General features: G+C 36.4%; 1 protein-coding gene across 1 annotated transcript in view; it reads right to left on the minus strand.

Moving 5' to 3' along the window:
- STAM (signal transducing adaptor molecule) overlaps positions 1-16,501 on the minus strand; it is a 60,137-nt gene that overhangs the window by 16,102 nt on the left and 27,534 nt on the right. Inside the window, exons 5-8 of the mRNA XM_053572863.1 lie at positions 9,836-9,982; positions 4,210-4,300; positions 2,160-2,352; positions 594-688 (exon numbers count right to left, since the gene is read on the minus strand). Of these exons, the coding sequence (XP_053428838.1) occupies positions 594-688; positions 2,160-2,352; positions 4,210-4,300; positions 9,836-9,982 (526 nt within the window). The remainder of the gene's footprint in view (positions 1-593; positions 689-2,159; positions 2,353-4,209; positions 4,301-9,835; positions 9,983-16,501) is intronic.

The following is a 16,501-nucleotide window of genomic DNA, read 5'->3' on the forward strand; positions in this document are numbered from 1 at the left end:
TGAGGTGATACTGCACTTATCTCATGCACCAACTGATGAGAAAAATACATAAATGTATAAACCCCATAACACTTCTTCTTCTTCTTTTTTTTTTTGAGACAGAGCCTCAAGGTGTTGCCCTGGGTGAGTGCCGTGGCATCACAGCTAACAGCCACCTGCAACTCCTGGGCTTAAGTGATTCTCTTGCCTCAGCCTTCCAAGTAGTTGGGAGTACAGGCATCCCCCACAATGCCCAGCTACTTTTTGGTTTTAGTTGTCATTGTTGTTTGGCAGGCCTGGACTGGATTCAAACCTGCCAGCTCTGGCGTATGTGGCTGAGACCTCAGCTGCTTGAGCTACAGGCGCCAAGCCAGTAACACTTCTTAATGAATCTGCATATGGTATCTATATAGACACACGGTTCAAAGATAATCTTAGCAGACAGACATTTCAATTCTCAAGATTATTTCTGATAAAACACGCCAGGGAGCCACATGTTAAATAAACACCTTGGAGGTGTTAACATTTGAGAATCACTGCTCCAAAACTTAGTCAACTTTGAATAAGCAGAGGATAATACACTGTCATTCGCTGACAAATTAAGAAATACTTACTCATTTCTGGTTCAGCAGTGAGATCTGCAGTTACAAAATTAGAAGGAAATAACCCTATGCCTTGATGGGTTTCACCTTTCCACCAGTTTGGATCACTGTGATGAACAAAAAAGAATGCTTTACTATAATATTTGTATTACTCTAAGGCTTTATCTTTGGTCTTATTTAATTCACATTATTACCAGATTGTTATCACTTACAACAATCCAGTAAAGGAACCAATGAATCTATATTACAAACAAGAGGCCTTTGAGGAGGTAGAAACTGTCCAACATACAGCCCTACACTTTAAAACTCAACTTCAGGTAGGTCATGGGCCCCAGCGTAAGAACCTTTGTAATAAGATATATTCATTTAAATCTCCATTCCTAAATCATTGCTCTAACACATATCAGCAAGTTTTTTTCTCTCAACAGAACACATACAAAAGATGACATGGTTCATACCACAAAATGTTCATAAGGAGCACGCTCCCTGGTGTGTTTACCATTGTACGGCCAGTGCTCAGTATATGGAAAGCTAGCAAGTACTCGATAAATGCTTTTGAAAGAATGAATGATCAAGGTTGTGTACAATTTCCAGATAACCAATTCAAACTTTACTACATTTTCTTCCCACTCACAAAGAAAAAAAAATAATAAAATATAAGTCTAAATATTTGTGTCCTCTCAAAATTCACATGTTGAATGAAACCTTAACCTGCAAGGTGATAACAGGAGGTGGGGCCTTTAATAAGTGATTAGGTCATGAATGGGATCAGTGACCTTATAAAAGAGATCCCAGACAGCTCATTTGTCCCTTCTGCCATGTGAGGACAGTGAAAAGTCACCAATCCATTAACCAGGAAGTGGATCCTCAGCACACACCAAATCTGCTGGTGGCTTGATCTTGGACTTAAGGCTCCAGAACTATGAGAAGAAATTTCTGTTGTTCATAAACCTACTTGTCTATGGTGGTTTCATATAAGAGCCCAAATGGACAAAGGCAGTAAACATGAATAACTTAAGATCAATTTCAATTTATTTTTAAAAACCACCTTCAAATCTCAGTACTTCATTATTGCTCACAAGCATCAGTAACAAAACATTTTTAAGCAAAACATCAAGCTATAGTAAAAAATAAACCTGATGCACTGTTATCACCTCCCCTATGATAATAATGTTTATAATTCCATGTAAAAATAATTTGTTCCACATGGATAGACTGTTCTATTTAAATAAATTCAACAGATGATATATTTCTTAGAAATTCCAAAATCATATACATGTACACAGTGTATTTTATAAAATCTTAACTTTTAAAAAAAAATTAATGATCTATATTATTAGATAGAACCAAAAAATGAATAACTATGCCTTCAAAACAAAAAACAAATTAAATAATAAATGAGAAAACATTAAACTATAAAATAAGAATCCATACAGTATGATAAAGCAAACCAACCATCACACAGATAAAATATCTGGGTTAATACTTATTATTACGTTTGGTAAGTACAATGACCAAAATCACAAAAGTAATGTCATATATGTTTATATGAATATTCAATTTAATATTAACCAGTACCTGTCATCAAGAACTGTAATAATTTCTCCAGCTTTAAAAGTAAGTTCATTATCTTCAGCAGCTTCAAAGTCATATATAGCACGAACTTTTCGACCTTCGTGTTGATGGTTAGTTAAGAGATTGGATGTGCTTGGATATAAAGTGGAAAGGGTGGTTGACTGTTGCCTTTGTTCCTTCAATGACAATTCAATGGCTACAAAATAAAGAGTTTATAAAGACTCAAAATGTTATTATATCCAAAAATCCAAAGAAGTACAAAAAGATACCTCACGGTAAAAAGTATTCTTCTTTTAATACTGTAGGTGGAAACCAGGACACAGCTTGATACAATAAACAAAAATTATTTTATCAATTTTACTCATTCATTTATAACTGGAAGTTTAAAAATAAATCAACTAACAAAAAAATTGAACAGCACAATGGCTCCTATTTTTACTGAACACACATAGTTAAAATTATTCTGGGTAATAAAAAGATATAAATTCTTAGACCTACTTTTTTTAAATTTAGCTGCAGATATTTTATATTTTCTTTCCCCTTTTTAATGTGTTCACATAGTTTAAGTTGTCAAAAAGTAATCAAAATCACCCGGGAAGTCAACAGTACCAAGTCTCAATGCAGACTTAACTAAATCAAGCTTTAAAGACAGTATTAAAAACCTAGATTTTATTGCTACAAAGGTTATTCTCATATAATCAGTCTCACCTAACAAAAATCCTCCAAAAGAGATCTCAAACATGTCTCCTCTATGTCCACCATCACCCACCCAGGGCAGACCATCACTGTACATCTCTCAGGCCGTGCAATGTAATCTTAATGCGTTGACTGTCCTGCTTTCAACTCAACTCATCACCCCTTCTACTGTTCCACCTTTGTTCTAGGTTAATAAAAGAGCTAATAGGAAAATAAAACTTTAAAACTGCTAGAAGGTAATACAGGAAAATATCTTTTCGGACACTGGGGTAGAGAAAAACATCTTTTTTTTTTTTTTTTTTGCTGTTTTTGGCTGGGGCTGGGTTTGAATCTGCGACCTCCAGCATATGGGGCTAACGCCCTACTCCTTTGAGCCACAGACACCACTTGGGAAAAATATCTTTAAGAAGACACAAAATAACAGGAAAGCAAAAAATCCTCATCAAAGCCAAAGTATAAGCTGAAAACCAGGAATACATATCAACAACAGATAAAATAGGTAACAGATTACTAATTAATATTTAAAATTAAGACCTCTACATTCATTGTTTAAAAAACAAACAGAAAAGAGAAAGCTAATTCACCAAAGGGGAAATCAGAATAGCTACTTAACATACAAAAATGAACTCAACCTCATTAGTAATCATAAAAGTAAAAAAATAAAATAATTGGACATCATTTCAAACCTGTCAGATTCACAAAAATTAAACTCTAACTATATACCAAACCTTGCTGGGGGATTAAAAAATAGTAATAATAGTTTTCATACACTGCTGATGGAAGACGAAGCCATGCAACCTATTCACCAAAGTTGAAACTGTACCAGTCTCTCTGATCCAACTATACTACTTTAGTCACATGTAACAGAGAACATGTACGAGAATACTCACGCAGAATTATTTGTTATAGTGAAAAACTCAGAAACAACTGACATGTCTATTAGTAAGGAGGGTAGGAAAAGTATGGTTTATTTATTAACACACTGGAGTATTCTTCAGCAGTTTAATCAACTTGATTTAAATGTCTCATCTTGAATAGATTTTACCCATAATGTTTAGTGAAAATAGTTGCAGACGGTACTTAGAGAATACATTTGTGAAGAAAGAAGTGGCTGGACACAAGCATTTGATACTGTTTATAGATATACGGTATAGTAAAAACACTAGAAAGACAGATGAGGAGGACACACGGAACAGCAGCCGCCTCTGAAGATGAGAGGAAAAATGACAGGGAGGGAGGCAAAGGTTTCAGCTTTAGCTGTCAAGTCCTAATTTTTTTTATCTTTAATTATCTCAGAGAAAAAATACTGAGTCAGAGGTCTACCTCCTTCCTGCCATCAAGGACTTAAAAGACTCACCTTTTGCTAAATCTTCTTCTTCTTTTTTGTTAGCCACAGTACCAGGATCCTTGGCTACCAGGGCTGGGCTTGCTTTTGCTTGTTCTGCAGCCTAACACAAAAAAAGAAACACAATATTTGAAGGTTGGTCTCAAATTATCCTACCTTTACCTAATCTAAGAATTCATAAGACCCTTCTTATCAATCTACCATAGAAAGAAATCCAAATGGGAGCAGCTTCCACCTTGAAAGGAAGAAGAGTCAGGACTGGGGGACGCAGACCGAAAGCAAGTGGACTCTCAGGGCAAACAGCCCAAGAGCACTCTCCAGATCTGTGTAAAGGCTTAAACTCAAAGCAGACAGGACACAAATCAGAAGCCTATAGGAGACTTAAATGTGTTTAGAAAAATTCTAATATCAGAAAAGAGAAAGGAGAGGAAAAAGCAAAAAAAATTAAATTTGAAAAAATTTAAATACCTTAATTTAAATTTGATAATTAATTTTTTTAATTATTTATTTAGTGACTGTATTTTCTTGCTTCCAGAGCAAAAGTCAGGATGTTATCTTTAGGAACTCAGATTTATACATAATTATATATGTGCTCATAAAATCCTATTTTATAAACTAAAACACAAGTAGTTAATTCTTCAAGTATACCACTGCCTATATTAAACATCTGTAAATAAAGCAGTGTGCACAAGTACACAAATGAATCTATAAACTGATTCACACTTTTGGAATTACAAGCATCTACACGTTGAGGCCTCTTAGTTATCACACAGCATTCAAGGCTAGTGGGAATCCAGCACACCTTCCCAGCCTCATTCTCAACCACTCCACCAGACTTGAGAAACTGCTAGCAACAGCCTCAGGCAGTCGAAACCCCAGCCCGGCCACACCTCTGACACGGTCTTGCTTCTGTCTGTTATCCTCCCGCCAGCTCCTTTTGCACTACCCACTTTCATCCATCAGTGAACACTAAACGGCTAAAATATTGCTTTCTCAATGAAACATTCCTGAATTCCTTAACTAAACATTCTCTCTTCTTTGTTCCTCTCACAACACTTTTAAACAAGTTCCCATGATGTGGGTGGTGAAGAAAGCAAGCTGTGGAGTCAGGCAGACATGGGTTCAAATCCCAGGTCCTCCCCTTTCTAGCCACACGACACTGGGTGCGTCAGCCTCTTTGTGGCTCAAGTTCCTCAACACCACGATGAGGACAGTAATAGCACGTAGACCTCAGGGATACATCCTCGCCTAATCAGATGATTAAATTAACACATGCAGCTTCCAAAGCCATGTGAGGTGGGACATTCAGGGTTCAAAAGAAAAAGTACATTATCTCTGTATATAAAGGTAATAAGATATGAAAGCTATAGCAAAAAGGATGCTGAGGCAGGGAGTAAATGGCCCTATACAGTGTTACATAAAATATTAACTCAAAGCAGATTGTGAGCAGTTACAAATATGTATCACAATCCCCAGAACAACAATGGAATTCTAAAAAGTATTCAAATTATCACCAGTGGCTGGCACAAAGTAATAGGCAACAAATCTCAGCTTTTATTACAATATCTAGTAGCCTGTCCCCACCATCAGACTATATGCTCCTTGAGAAAATACGCCCAAATATTACAAGCAATCAATAAATGTTTGTTGAGTATATGAAAGACAAAATATTCAACATTATAAGAAAATACAGTTCTATATTCTTCACTTACTGTATTTCACACTATTAAACAAATTTAGTTTTTAAAAAGCTGACAGAAAGGATGGGTGGAGGGAGGGTGATTGGTGGGACCACACCTACGGTGCATCTTACAAAGGTACATGTGAAATTTACTAAATGTAGAATACAAATGTCTTAACACAATAACTAAGAAAATGCCAGGAAGGCTATGCTAACCAGTTTGATGAAAATATTTCAAATTGTGTATAAAACCAGCGGCATGGTGGAAAAAAAAAAATTAGTTGTCAAAAACATTTCACTGAGGATAGTAGAAACTTGCTAGATATTAAAAGATGTCCCCCCGCACCCACCCAAAAAAAGCTACTGCTGTTTTGACACAATTCAAAAGATTATGTAACTGTTGGGTGGTATGTAATTCTGTAACCCGTTATACCTAATGTAATTTATACTTAATTAGTATAGAGGGTGATTTAAATATTGGAAATTTGAGCAGGACAGTATGCCTTTGAATCGATAATTCTTGGTGTATCAAAAACTAAGATTGGAAATTGGTGCTGTAATCAGGGACTAGGTATCCAAATGAATTAAGAGAAGATTCCCTAAAAAAAGAAAAAAAAAAAAAAGCTGACAAGAAAAAAGCTTTCTGGAGTTCAATGAATATAACTCTCAATTCTGATCCATCTCTAGATGTAATCAATATGCTTTAGGATAATGCTTTAATTATCACACACTTCTAAAAACTGAAGGCAGGCTTGTCAGTAAAAACCTTTAACATTTACATAAACTTTTGTTGACAGTCTGGTGGATTTCACAATATAGATACATTGACCTTTTGCGCTCTCTGAAGGAATTTCTATCAATCAAGAAGGAAGTGTGGAGATAAATTATATTAAGCCCTCCATTCCCAAACCGATTTGAAACTTCTTTTCTATCATCAGGTTCTAAGTATAACAATGATACTTGCTTTCTTAGCTAGTCAAATGTGGTAGCAGAGCTAGCCTTCCTTCTGTCTCCACATTCAAACTGGGTGCTAAGAGAACTGCATCAGCATGAGTTAGGTGGCTAAAGTATTATTTTTCTTAATAATTTTACAGTATTTTCTTCTGTACTTGGATTGAAAAATAATCATGTACACTTTTAAAAAAAATCTATCTTTAAGGGCTTTTGCTGAGTATGCCCTGACAAAAAAATCTAATCTGATGAACATGTGGGGATCACATAAGTGAGTGGCTTTAAAATCTAGAGTTCTTCAGTTGAACTTAGAAGATTTTTTCAATAAACACGAAGCTTTTTTCACATAGGGTTTCCAATGATAAGCTTTTCAAAAACCACTCAAAAACCCATCGTTCTATTTCATATTTTACTTTATCTACATTATATATGTATACATAAATAAATATATACTTGTTTTGTAGCTGAATGGATAACTATAACAAAATTAATTTTTGTGTATTTTAATATCTAAATCAAAAGAAGAAAAATAAAGTTACCTCTTTTTTTGTTTTTGAGATAGACCCTTACTATGTCACCCTCGGTAGAGTGCTGTGGTGTTCAGCAGCTCACAGCAACATCAAACACTTGGGTTTTAGCAATTCTCTTGCTTCAACCTCCCAGGCAGCTGGGACTACAGGTGCCTACCACAACACCTGGCTATTTTTTTTAGTAGTTGTCACTGTTGTTTTAGCAGGCCCAGACCAGGTTTGAACCTGCCAGCTCCACTGTATGTGGCCAGTACCCTAACCACTGAGCTACGGACACCGAGTCAAAAATTCTTGCCTTTACAATTGCTCTTCTGTGCCCTGAACCTTTTGAACTAGAGACTAATCTAATTCCTCCACCAATCAAGAAATAATGCTCTTGCCAGTGTTCATTCCACTTCTTGTCCTTTGAAGCCCAGTCTGAACAGACACATATCCACTAACCTCTGTATCAAACAGAAGGCAGGGTCCAACAGTGAAAAGAACACTGGACTGAGAGCATGCCTGTGTTCTAGTTCCAGCTCTGTCGACTACTAGCTGTGGCCCTGGGCAAATCACTGAACCATTCTGAGTCTGTTTCCTCATTTGTAAAATGAGTGGATTAGATTAGAGGATCCTTAAAGTTGTTCCCACAGCTATCTAAGATTCTAGATTAACTAAACAAGTCTACGTATGGAAGTACTCATTAATAATTCTTCCTTCTTTTATAAGAGCAGGTCCCTGAGCAGGTCCCTGTGTAGAATGAAGGCAGTTTTCACTTGCACTGAAAGGATCCTCTAGAGCAGTGCCTCTCAAGTTTCACTGTGCATACAGAGTCATCTGAGGATGTTACAATGGAGATACTGAATCCACAGGTCTGGGAGGGCGTCTGAGAGGCTGCATTTCCACCAAGTTTCTACGTAATGCCAATGATGTGGGTCAACAAACCACGTTTTGAGCAATAAGTTCTAGAACACATAGAGAAAATACAGTTCCACTAAGTATCCACACTCTCTCGTTCTCTGCAGGGTCTACTCTTTGATAAATTAGCATTGTTTCTATTCTCAAGGAATTTATGTCTTGGATTATTCTGCATAAAATTATTCCTTAATTATACAGATTCTAGAAATTATACTTAGTAAATGCCGGCTATCAATTATAAATGAATACTTCTCAAAGACAATTATACAATTTATCATGATAAAACCAATCATAAGACAAAATTTTTTCAAGTTAAAAAAAAATTCCTTTGCTTCTTTCCTTCTCTCTAACATAGTTTTGAACATTCACATCTCAAGAACACTGAGAAAAACTGGAAATGCCTTGGGAAGAAAGTCTAGATGGGCCTGAACCAATATGTCAGAAGTCCAGTGTAAGCCCTCAACACTGAAAGTTTTCTGTTCATGGTCTCACACTACTCACTATGATATGCCCCAATTCATAGAGTGAGGAAAGACCGTATAGTAAATTACCACATACTTGAAACCCCTTGATTAGTTTGGCACCCTAAAGGATGGTTACCCAAAATAGAAAAGGAATTAAAGAAAAAAATACCTTTGTTTTTTTTTTCCAAGTAAGTTAGAAATTGATTCCATTACATAAATATTCTTTTTATGGGGGAGGGGGTGGAGGAAGTTAAGCTTTTCAATCATATCTGTTGGGGGAAAGGAAGAAGATTTATATACAGTCAGCTCTTATTAAGGAAAAAGGTGTTTCCTGTGTTTCTCTTCCCATTCACTCCTTATATCTCCTTCCCATTTTTTTTAAATTTTATTTTTTATTTTTTATAGACAGTCTTACTCTCTCATCCAGACTGGAGCAGAAGGCAGTGGTATGATCACACAGTTCACTGTAGCCTAGAAATTCTGGGCTCAAGCAATCCTCCTGCCCCCACCTCCTGAGTAACTAGGACTATAGGCACATCTGGCTAATTTTTTATTTATAGAGATGGGGGTCTCACTGTGTTGCCCAGGCTTGTCTCAAACTCCTGGCCTCAAGCAATCTTCCTGCCTCAACCTCCTGAATCCTTGGGATTACAAGTGTGGGCCACTGTGCCCAGCTTCCCGATCATTTTTGCTACATGTATTTATCAATTATCAAAATCAAAAGAACCTCTAAATCCTTCCCCAAATTTTAAGGATATCCACATTTTTGACCCATCATTCTCTATAAAGTTATAACAGTAAGAGCATTTAACAATATTGTCAATATTACCTGATGTAATATAGTTATTGTCTATATTATACCTATATAAAATTTTTTTAACTGCAAAATGTTAAACCCATTCATTTATAAAGACAGATTGTGTGAGAGTAGAGGTAAAAACACATTAATATTCTATGGTAATGCTTTTCAGGCACCTCTGAATGCACAGCTATGAACAAAAATTCTTCTGAGCTAGTAAAAACTACCTGAGAATGGAGAAAAAAAGAAAAAACTCAAATAAATGTAGCTATTTTATAGAAATAAACTGTAGCACATACACAACTTAACAAAATACCTGAGAACCAATAGCTGGGAACGTAACTCCTTGTTCCTTAAGGTTCTTGATCATTGCGGATATTAGACTAAGTTGTGGATCATTCTTAAATTCATCTGTCCATTCAACCATAAGAGCCTTTAATTTTTCACATACTTTAGGATGACCCTGTAGAATAGGGAAAAAATTAACAAAAAGTACCAATTTCCTATTCAACTATTCCATAGACACTTTAAATGTAAAAATTACATGATGTGTTACACTTTTTGAATCACAAATTATCTCCAGGTATAGACTATACACTTGAATATACACTTGGTTACTAGGAAAGACTTACGTTATCTCTATACTGACAAAAAATAAAAGAAACCACCGTATGTACCTAGTTTTAAAAATTAAAACATTAAATATGTAATAACTTATTTTAGAGATCTGAAAGATAGGACTTTTCAGAATATTTTGCAACTAAGCTAATTTTGTACATTAGACAAAAAAAGTAGTTTACTTTGTTTTGCTTTTTGCAGACAAAAAAAAAAAAAAAAAACCAAATGGAGAGAATAAATGATACAGCTCCTTTATTCAGAATTCCTGAATTTTTAATGAAATTAAAAATCATGACTGTATGTTTTTCCCTACGATGTTTAATTATCTGGGGCCTGGTTTAATATGCACTGCATGTTAATTATCTAGGAAACTTCTTCAAAACAGCATCCCTCCCTTAAGTAAAAAACCAATATATTTACTGTAAAACATTTACAAAGTAAAGAGAAGTCCACTCTCCTATACCCAGTTGTTTTCTTTTTGTGTGTGTGTATGTTTTTTTTTTTTTATTTCAGATTAATATAAGGATACAAATGATTAGGTTACATTGTTTGCATTTGCAAGGCAAAGTTTAAGTTGTAGCTGAGTCCTTTACTGAGGGTGTACCTTATACCCTTACATTGTTCCCATTCCCCTTCCTCCTCCCCTCAACACCCCACTTGAATTTATTTTTTTTTATTGTTGGGGATTCATTGAGGGTACAATAAGCCAGGTTACATTGATTGCAATTCTTAGGCAAAGTCCCTCTTGCAATCATGTCTTGCCCCCATAAAGTGTGACACAAACCAAGGCCCCAACCCCCTCCCTTCGTCCCTCTTTCTGCTTTTCCTCCCGCCCCCCGCATAACCTTAATTGTCATTAATTGTCCTCATATCAAAATTGAGTACATAGGATTCATGCTTCTCCATTCTTGTCATGCTTTACTAAGAATAATGTCTTCCACTTCCATCCAGGTTAACACGAAGGATGTAAAGTCTCCATTTTTTTAATGGCTGAATAGTATTCCATGGTATACATATACCACAGCTTGTTAATCCATTCCTGGGTTGGTGGGCATTTAGGCTGTTTCCACATTTTAGTGATTGTAAATTGAGCTGCGATAAACAGTCTAGTACAAGTGTCCTAATGATAAAAGGATTTTTTTCCTTCTGGGTGGATGTCCAGTAATGGGATTGCAGGATCAACTGGGAGGTCTAGCTTGAGTGCTTTGAGGTTTCTCCATACTTCCTTCCAGAAAGGTTGTACTAGTTTGCAGTCCCACCAACAGTGCAAAAGTGTTCCCCTCTCTCCACATCAACGCCAGCATCTGCAGTTTTGAGATTTTGTGATGTGGGCCATTCTCACTGGGGTTAGATGATATCTCAGGGTTGTTATGATTTGCATTTCTCTAATATATAGAGATGATGAACATTTTTTCATGTGTTTCTTAGCCATTCGTCTGTCGTCTTTAGAGAAGGTTCTATTCATGTCTCTTGCCCATTGATATATGGGATTGTTGGCTTTTTTCATGTGGATTAATTTGAGTTCTCTATAGATCCTAGTTATCAAGCTTTTGTCTGATTGAAAATATGCAAATATCCTTTCCCATTGTGTAGGTTGTCTCTTTCCTTTGGTTATTGTCTCCTTAGCTGTACAGAAGCTTTTCAGTTTAATGAAGTCCCATTTGTTTATTTTTGTTGTTGTTGCCATTGCCATGGCAGTCTTCTTCATGAAGTCTTTCCCCAGGCCAATATCTTCCAGTGTTTTTCCTATGCTTCCTTGGAGGATTTTTATTGTTTCATGCCTTAAATTTAAGTCCTTTATCCATCTTGAATCAATTTTTGTGAGTGGGGAAAGGTGTGGGTCCAGTTTCAGTCTTTTACATGTAGACATCCAGTTCTCCCAACACCATTTATTGAATAGGGAGTCTTTCCCCCTAGGTATGTTCTTGTTTGGTTTATCGAAGATTAGGTGGTTGTAAGATGTTAGTTTCATTTCTTGGTTTTCAATTCGATTCCAAGTGTCTATGTCTCTGTTTTTGTGCCAGTACCATGCTGTCTTGACCACTATGGCTTTGTAGTACAGAAGAAAATCTGGTATGCTGATGCCCCCAGCTTTAATTTTATTACTAAGAACTGCCTTAGCTATATAGGGTTTTTTCTGGTTCCATACAAAACGCAGAATCATTTTCTCCAAATCTTGAAAGTACGATGTTGGTATTTTAATAGGAATGGCATTGAATAGGTAGATTGCTTTGGGCAGTATAGACATTTTAACAATGTTGATTCTTCCCATCCATGAGCATGGTATGTTCTTCCATTTGTTAATATCCTCTGCTATTTCCTTTCTGAGGATTTCATAATTTTCTTTATAGAGGTCCTTCACCTCCTTCGTTAGGTATATTCCTAGGTATTTCATTTTCTTTGAGACTATGGTGAAGGGAGTTGTGTCCTTAATTAGCTTCTCATCTTGACTGTTATTGGTGTACACAAAGGCTACTGACTTGTGGACACTGATTTTATATCCTGAAACACTACTGTATTTTTTGATGACTTTTAGGAGTCTTGTGGTTGAGTCTTTGGGGTTCTCTAAGTATAAGATCATGTCGTCAGCAAAGAGGGAGAGTTTGACCTCCTCTGCTCCCATTTGGATTCCCTTTATTTCCTTGTCTTGCCTAATTGTATTGCCTAGAACTTCCAGCACCATGTTGAATAGTAAAGGTGACAGAGGACAACCTTGTCTGGTTCCAGTTCTAAGAGGAAAAGCTTTCAGTTTAACTCCATTCAGTAAAATATTGGCTGTGGGTTTGTCATAGATAGCTTCAATCAGTTTTAGAAATGTGCCACCTATGCCTATACTCTTCAGAGTTCTAATTAGAAAAGGATGCTGGATTTTATCAAATGCTTTTTCTGCATCTATTGAGAGGATCATGTGATCTTTATTTTTGCCTCTGTTAATATGGTGGATAACGTTTATAGAATTGCGTATGTTAAACCAGCCTTGCATCCCTGGGATGAAGCCTACTTGATCATGATGAATGACTTTTTTGACGATAAGCTGTAATCTACTGGCTAGGATTTTGTTGAGAATTTTTGCATCTATATTCATGAGTGAGATTGGTCTGAAATTCTCCTTTTTGGTTGGGTCTTTTCCTGTTTTGGTATCAGGGTGATGTTTGCTTCATAGAATGTGTTGGAGAAGATTCCTTCTTCCTCAATTTTTTGGAATAATTTCTGCAGTACAGGAATCAGCTCTTCCTTGAAGGTTTGATAGAATTCTGGAGTGAAGCCATCTGGACCAGGGCATTTTTTGGTTGGAAGATTTTTTATTGTTTTTTTGATCTCAGTGCTTGAAATTGGTCTGTTCAGGAGCTCTATTTCTTCCTGGGTAAGTCTAGGGAGAGGGTGTGATTCCAAATATTGATCCATTTCCTTCACATTGTCAAATTTCTGGGCATAGAGTTTCTGGTAGTATTCAGAGATGATCTCTTGTATCTCTGTGGGATCAGTTGTTATTTCCCCTTTATCATTTCTGATTGAGGTTACTAGAGATTTTACTTTTCTATTCCTCGTTAGTCTGGCCAATGGTTTATCTATTTTATTTATTTTTTCAAAAAACCAACTCTTTGTTTCATTAATTTTCTGAATGATTCTTTTGTTTTCAATTTCATTGATCTCTGATTCGATTTTGGATATTTCTTTTCTTCTACTGAGTTTAGGCTTAGATTGTTCTCCTTTTTCCAATTCCATAAGATGGCTTGTGAGATTGTTGATGCGCTCTCTTTCTGTTTTTCGAATGTAGGCATCTAAAGTGATGAATTTTCCTCTCAAAACTGCTTTTGCAGTATCCCACAGGTTTGGTAGCTTGTGTCTTCATTGTTGTTATGCTCAAGGAAGTTAATGATTTCCTGTTTTATTTCTTCCTGCACCCATCTGTTATTCAACAGAAGATTGTTTAATTTCCATGACTTTGGGTGGGGTCGAGCGTTTTTGTCAGAGTTGAGTTCCACCTTTAGTGCCTTATGGTCTGAGAAGATGCAAGGTAAAATTTCAATTCTTTTGATTCTGCTGATATTTGTTTTGTGTCCCAGGATATGATCAATTTTGGAGAATGTTCCATGGGGTGATGAGAAGAATGTATATTGTTTGTCTTTGGGATGGAGTGTTCTATATGTGTCTATCAAGCACAGTTGTTCTAGAGGCTCATTTAAATCTCTTATATCCTTGTTTAATTTCTGTTTAGAGGATCTGTCCAGCTCTGTAAGAGTAGTATTAAAGTCCCCTGTTATTATGGTATTATCAGATATCATATTGCTCAGACTGAGTAAGGTCTGTTTCAAGAATCTGGGAGCATTTAAATTGGGTGCATAAATATTTAGAATTGAAACATCTTGTTGTATTTTTCCCTTGACCAATATAAAGTGACCATCTTTGTCTTTTTTTACTTTAGTTGCTTTAAATCCACATGAATCTGAAAATAAGATTGCAACTCCTCTTTTCTTCTGAATTCCATTTGCCTGAAAAATTGTCTTCCAACCCTTGACTCGGAGCTGTAATTTGTCTTTTGAAGCCAGGTGTGTTTCTTGCAGACAGCAAATGGATGGCATGTGTTTTTTAATCCAGTCAGCCAATCTATGTCTCTTCAGTGGGGAATTCAAGCCATTAACATTTATTGAGATAACTGATAAGTGTGGTAGTATTCTATTCATCTTATTTTGTGAGAGTCCATTGCTTAGTTTTATCTTTTGCGTCAGTGTGGAGGTTTGGTTCTGTCCTTTAATTTCTGAATTCTTACTTTGCTGCTGATCCATTGTGGTGGTCAGTGTGCAGAACAGGTTGAAGTATTTCCTGTAGAGCTGGTCTTGTTGTGGCAAATTTCCTCAATGTTTGTATATCCGTAAATGATTTGATTTCTCCGTCAATTTTTAAGCTTAGCTTAGCAGGGTACAGAATTCTGGGCTGGAAATTGTTCTGTTTAAGTAGATTAAAGGTAGATGACCATTGTCTTCTTGCTTGGAAAGTTTCATTAGAGAAGTCTGCGGTCAATCTGATGGATTTGCCCCTGTAGGTCAACTGGCGCTTACTCCTGGCAGCTTGCAGAATCTTTTCTTTTGTCTTGACTTTGGACAGGTTCATCACAATGTGTCTTGGAGAAGCTCGGTTAGAGTTGAGGCGACCTGGGGTCCGATAGCCCTCTGAAAGCAGTATGTCAGAATCTTTGGTGATATTTGGGAAATTTTCTTTTATGATATTCTCTAGTATGGCTTCTATTCCTCTGGGGCATTCTTCTTCCCCTTCTGGGTTTCCTATAACTCGTATGTTGGAACGATTCATAAAGTCCCATAATTCTGACAGTGAACGTTCTGCTTTCTCTCTCTTCTTTTCTGCCTCTTTTACTATCTGAGTTATCTCAAGAACTTTGTCTTCTACCTCTGAAATTCTTTCTTCTGCATGGTCTAACCTGTTGCTGATACTTTCCATTGCATCTTTAAGTTTCCTAATTGACTGTTTCGGTTCCTTCAGCTCTGCTATATTCTTTTTATATTCTTCATATCATTCATCTCTCATTTGATTCTGTTTTTGGATTTCCTTTTGGTTATTTTCCACTTTATTAGCTGTTTCCTTCATTATTTCCATCATTTCTTTCATTGTTTTCATCATGTGTATTCTAAATTCCCTTTCTGTCATTCGTAACATTTCTTTACAGGTGGAATCATCTGCAGTAGCTACCTCATGGTCCCTTGGCGGGGTTGTTCTGCACTGGTTCTTCATGTTGCCTGGAGTTTTCTGCTGATTCTTCCTCATGAGTGATTTCTTTTACCTGTTTCCTTGCCCTAGTTTTCCTTTCACTTCCTCTTGCTCTTTAAGTTCCCGTGCCTGTGGACTAAGGGTTAGATGAGTCCTTTTGGTACAGGACCAGAAGGGTGAGAAGGGTTGAAGAGCAAGAAAGAGATGAAAGAAAGGAGGACCGAGTGAAAAGAAAAAAAATAATAGAGAAAGGAGAGGAGATGGGTAAAAGGAATATTGACAAAAAGAAGAGAGGCACAGAAATAGGGAGACAGAGCAATATAGGTGTACAGTAGGGTACTTTGACAGAACCTTAATAAAAAACCACCTTCTGGGGGTACCCAGTTGGGTGGTTCCCTTGAAGTCAGCAGCTCTTTGCTAACCTGATCAGACACAGTACCCCACCTCCAACAAGTAGAGAGGAAAGACAAAAATGCTATAAATCAAACCAAAAGAAGCAAACAGAAAACTTTACGGGATAAAATTGGGTGAAAAACCAAATAATAGCGGTAGAAACAGTAGCAAAAATGAAGTTCTAGTTATTAAAAAAGGCAGCAATGGGAAATTATAATTAAACTAGAAAAATTGAGAAAGAAAAAAG

The sequence above is a fragment of the Nycticebus coucang genome, chromosome 20 (genome assembly GCF_027406575.1).
Source record: "Nycticebus coucang isolate mNycCou1 chromosome 20, mNycCou1.pri, whole genome shotgun sequence".
NCBI classification, from domain to species: domain Eukaryota; kingdom Metazoa; phylum Chordata; class Mammalia; order Primates; family Lorisidae; genus Nycticebus; species Nycticebus coucang.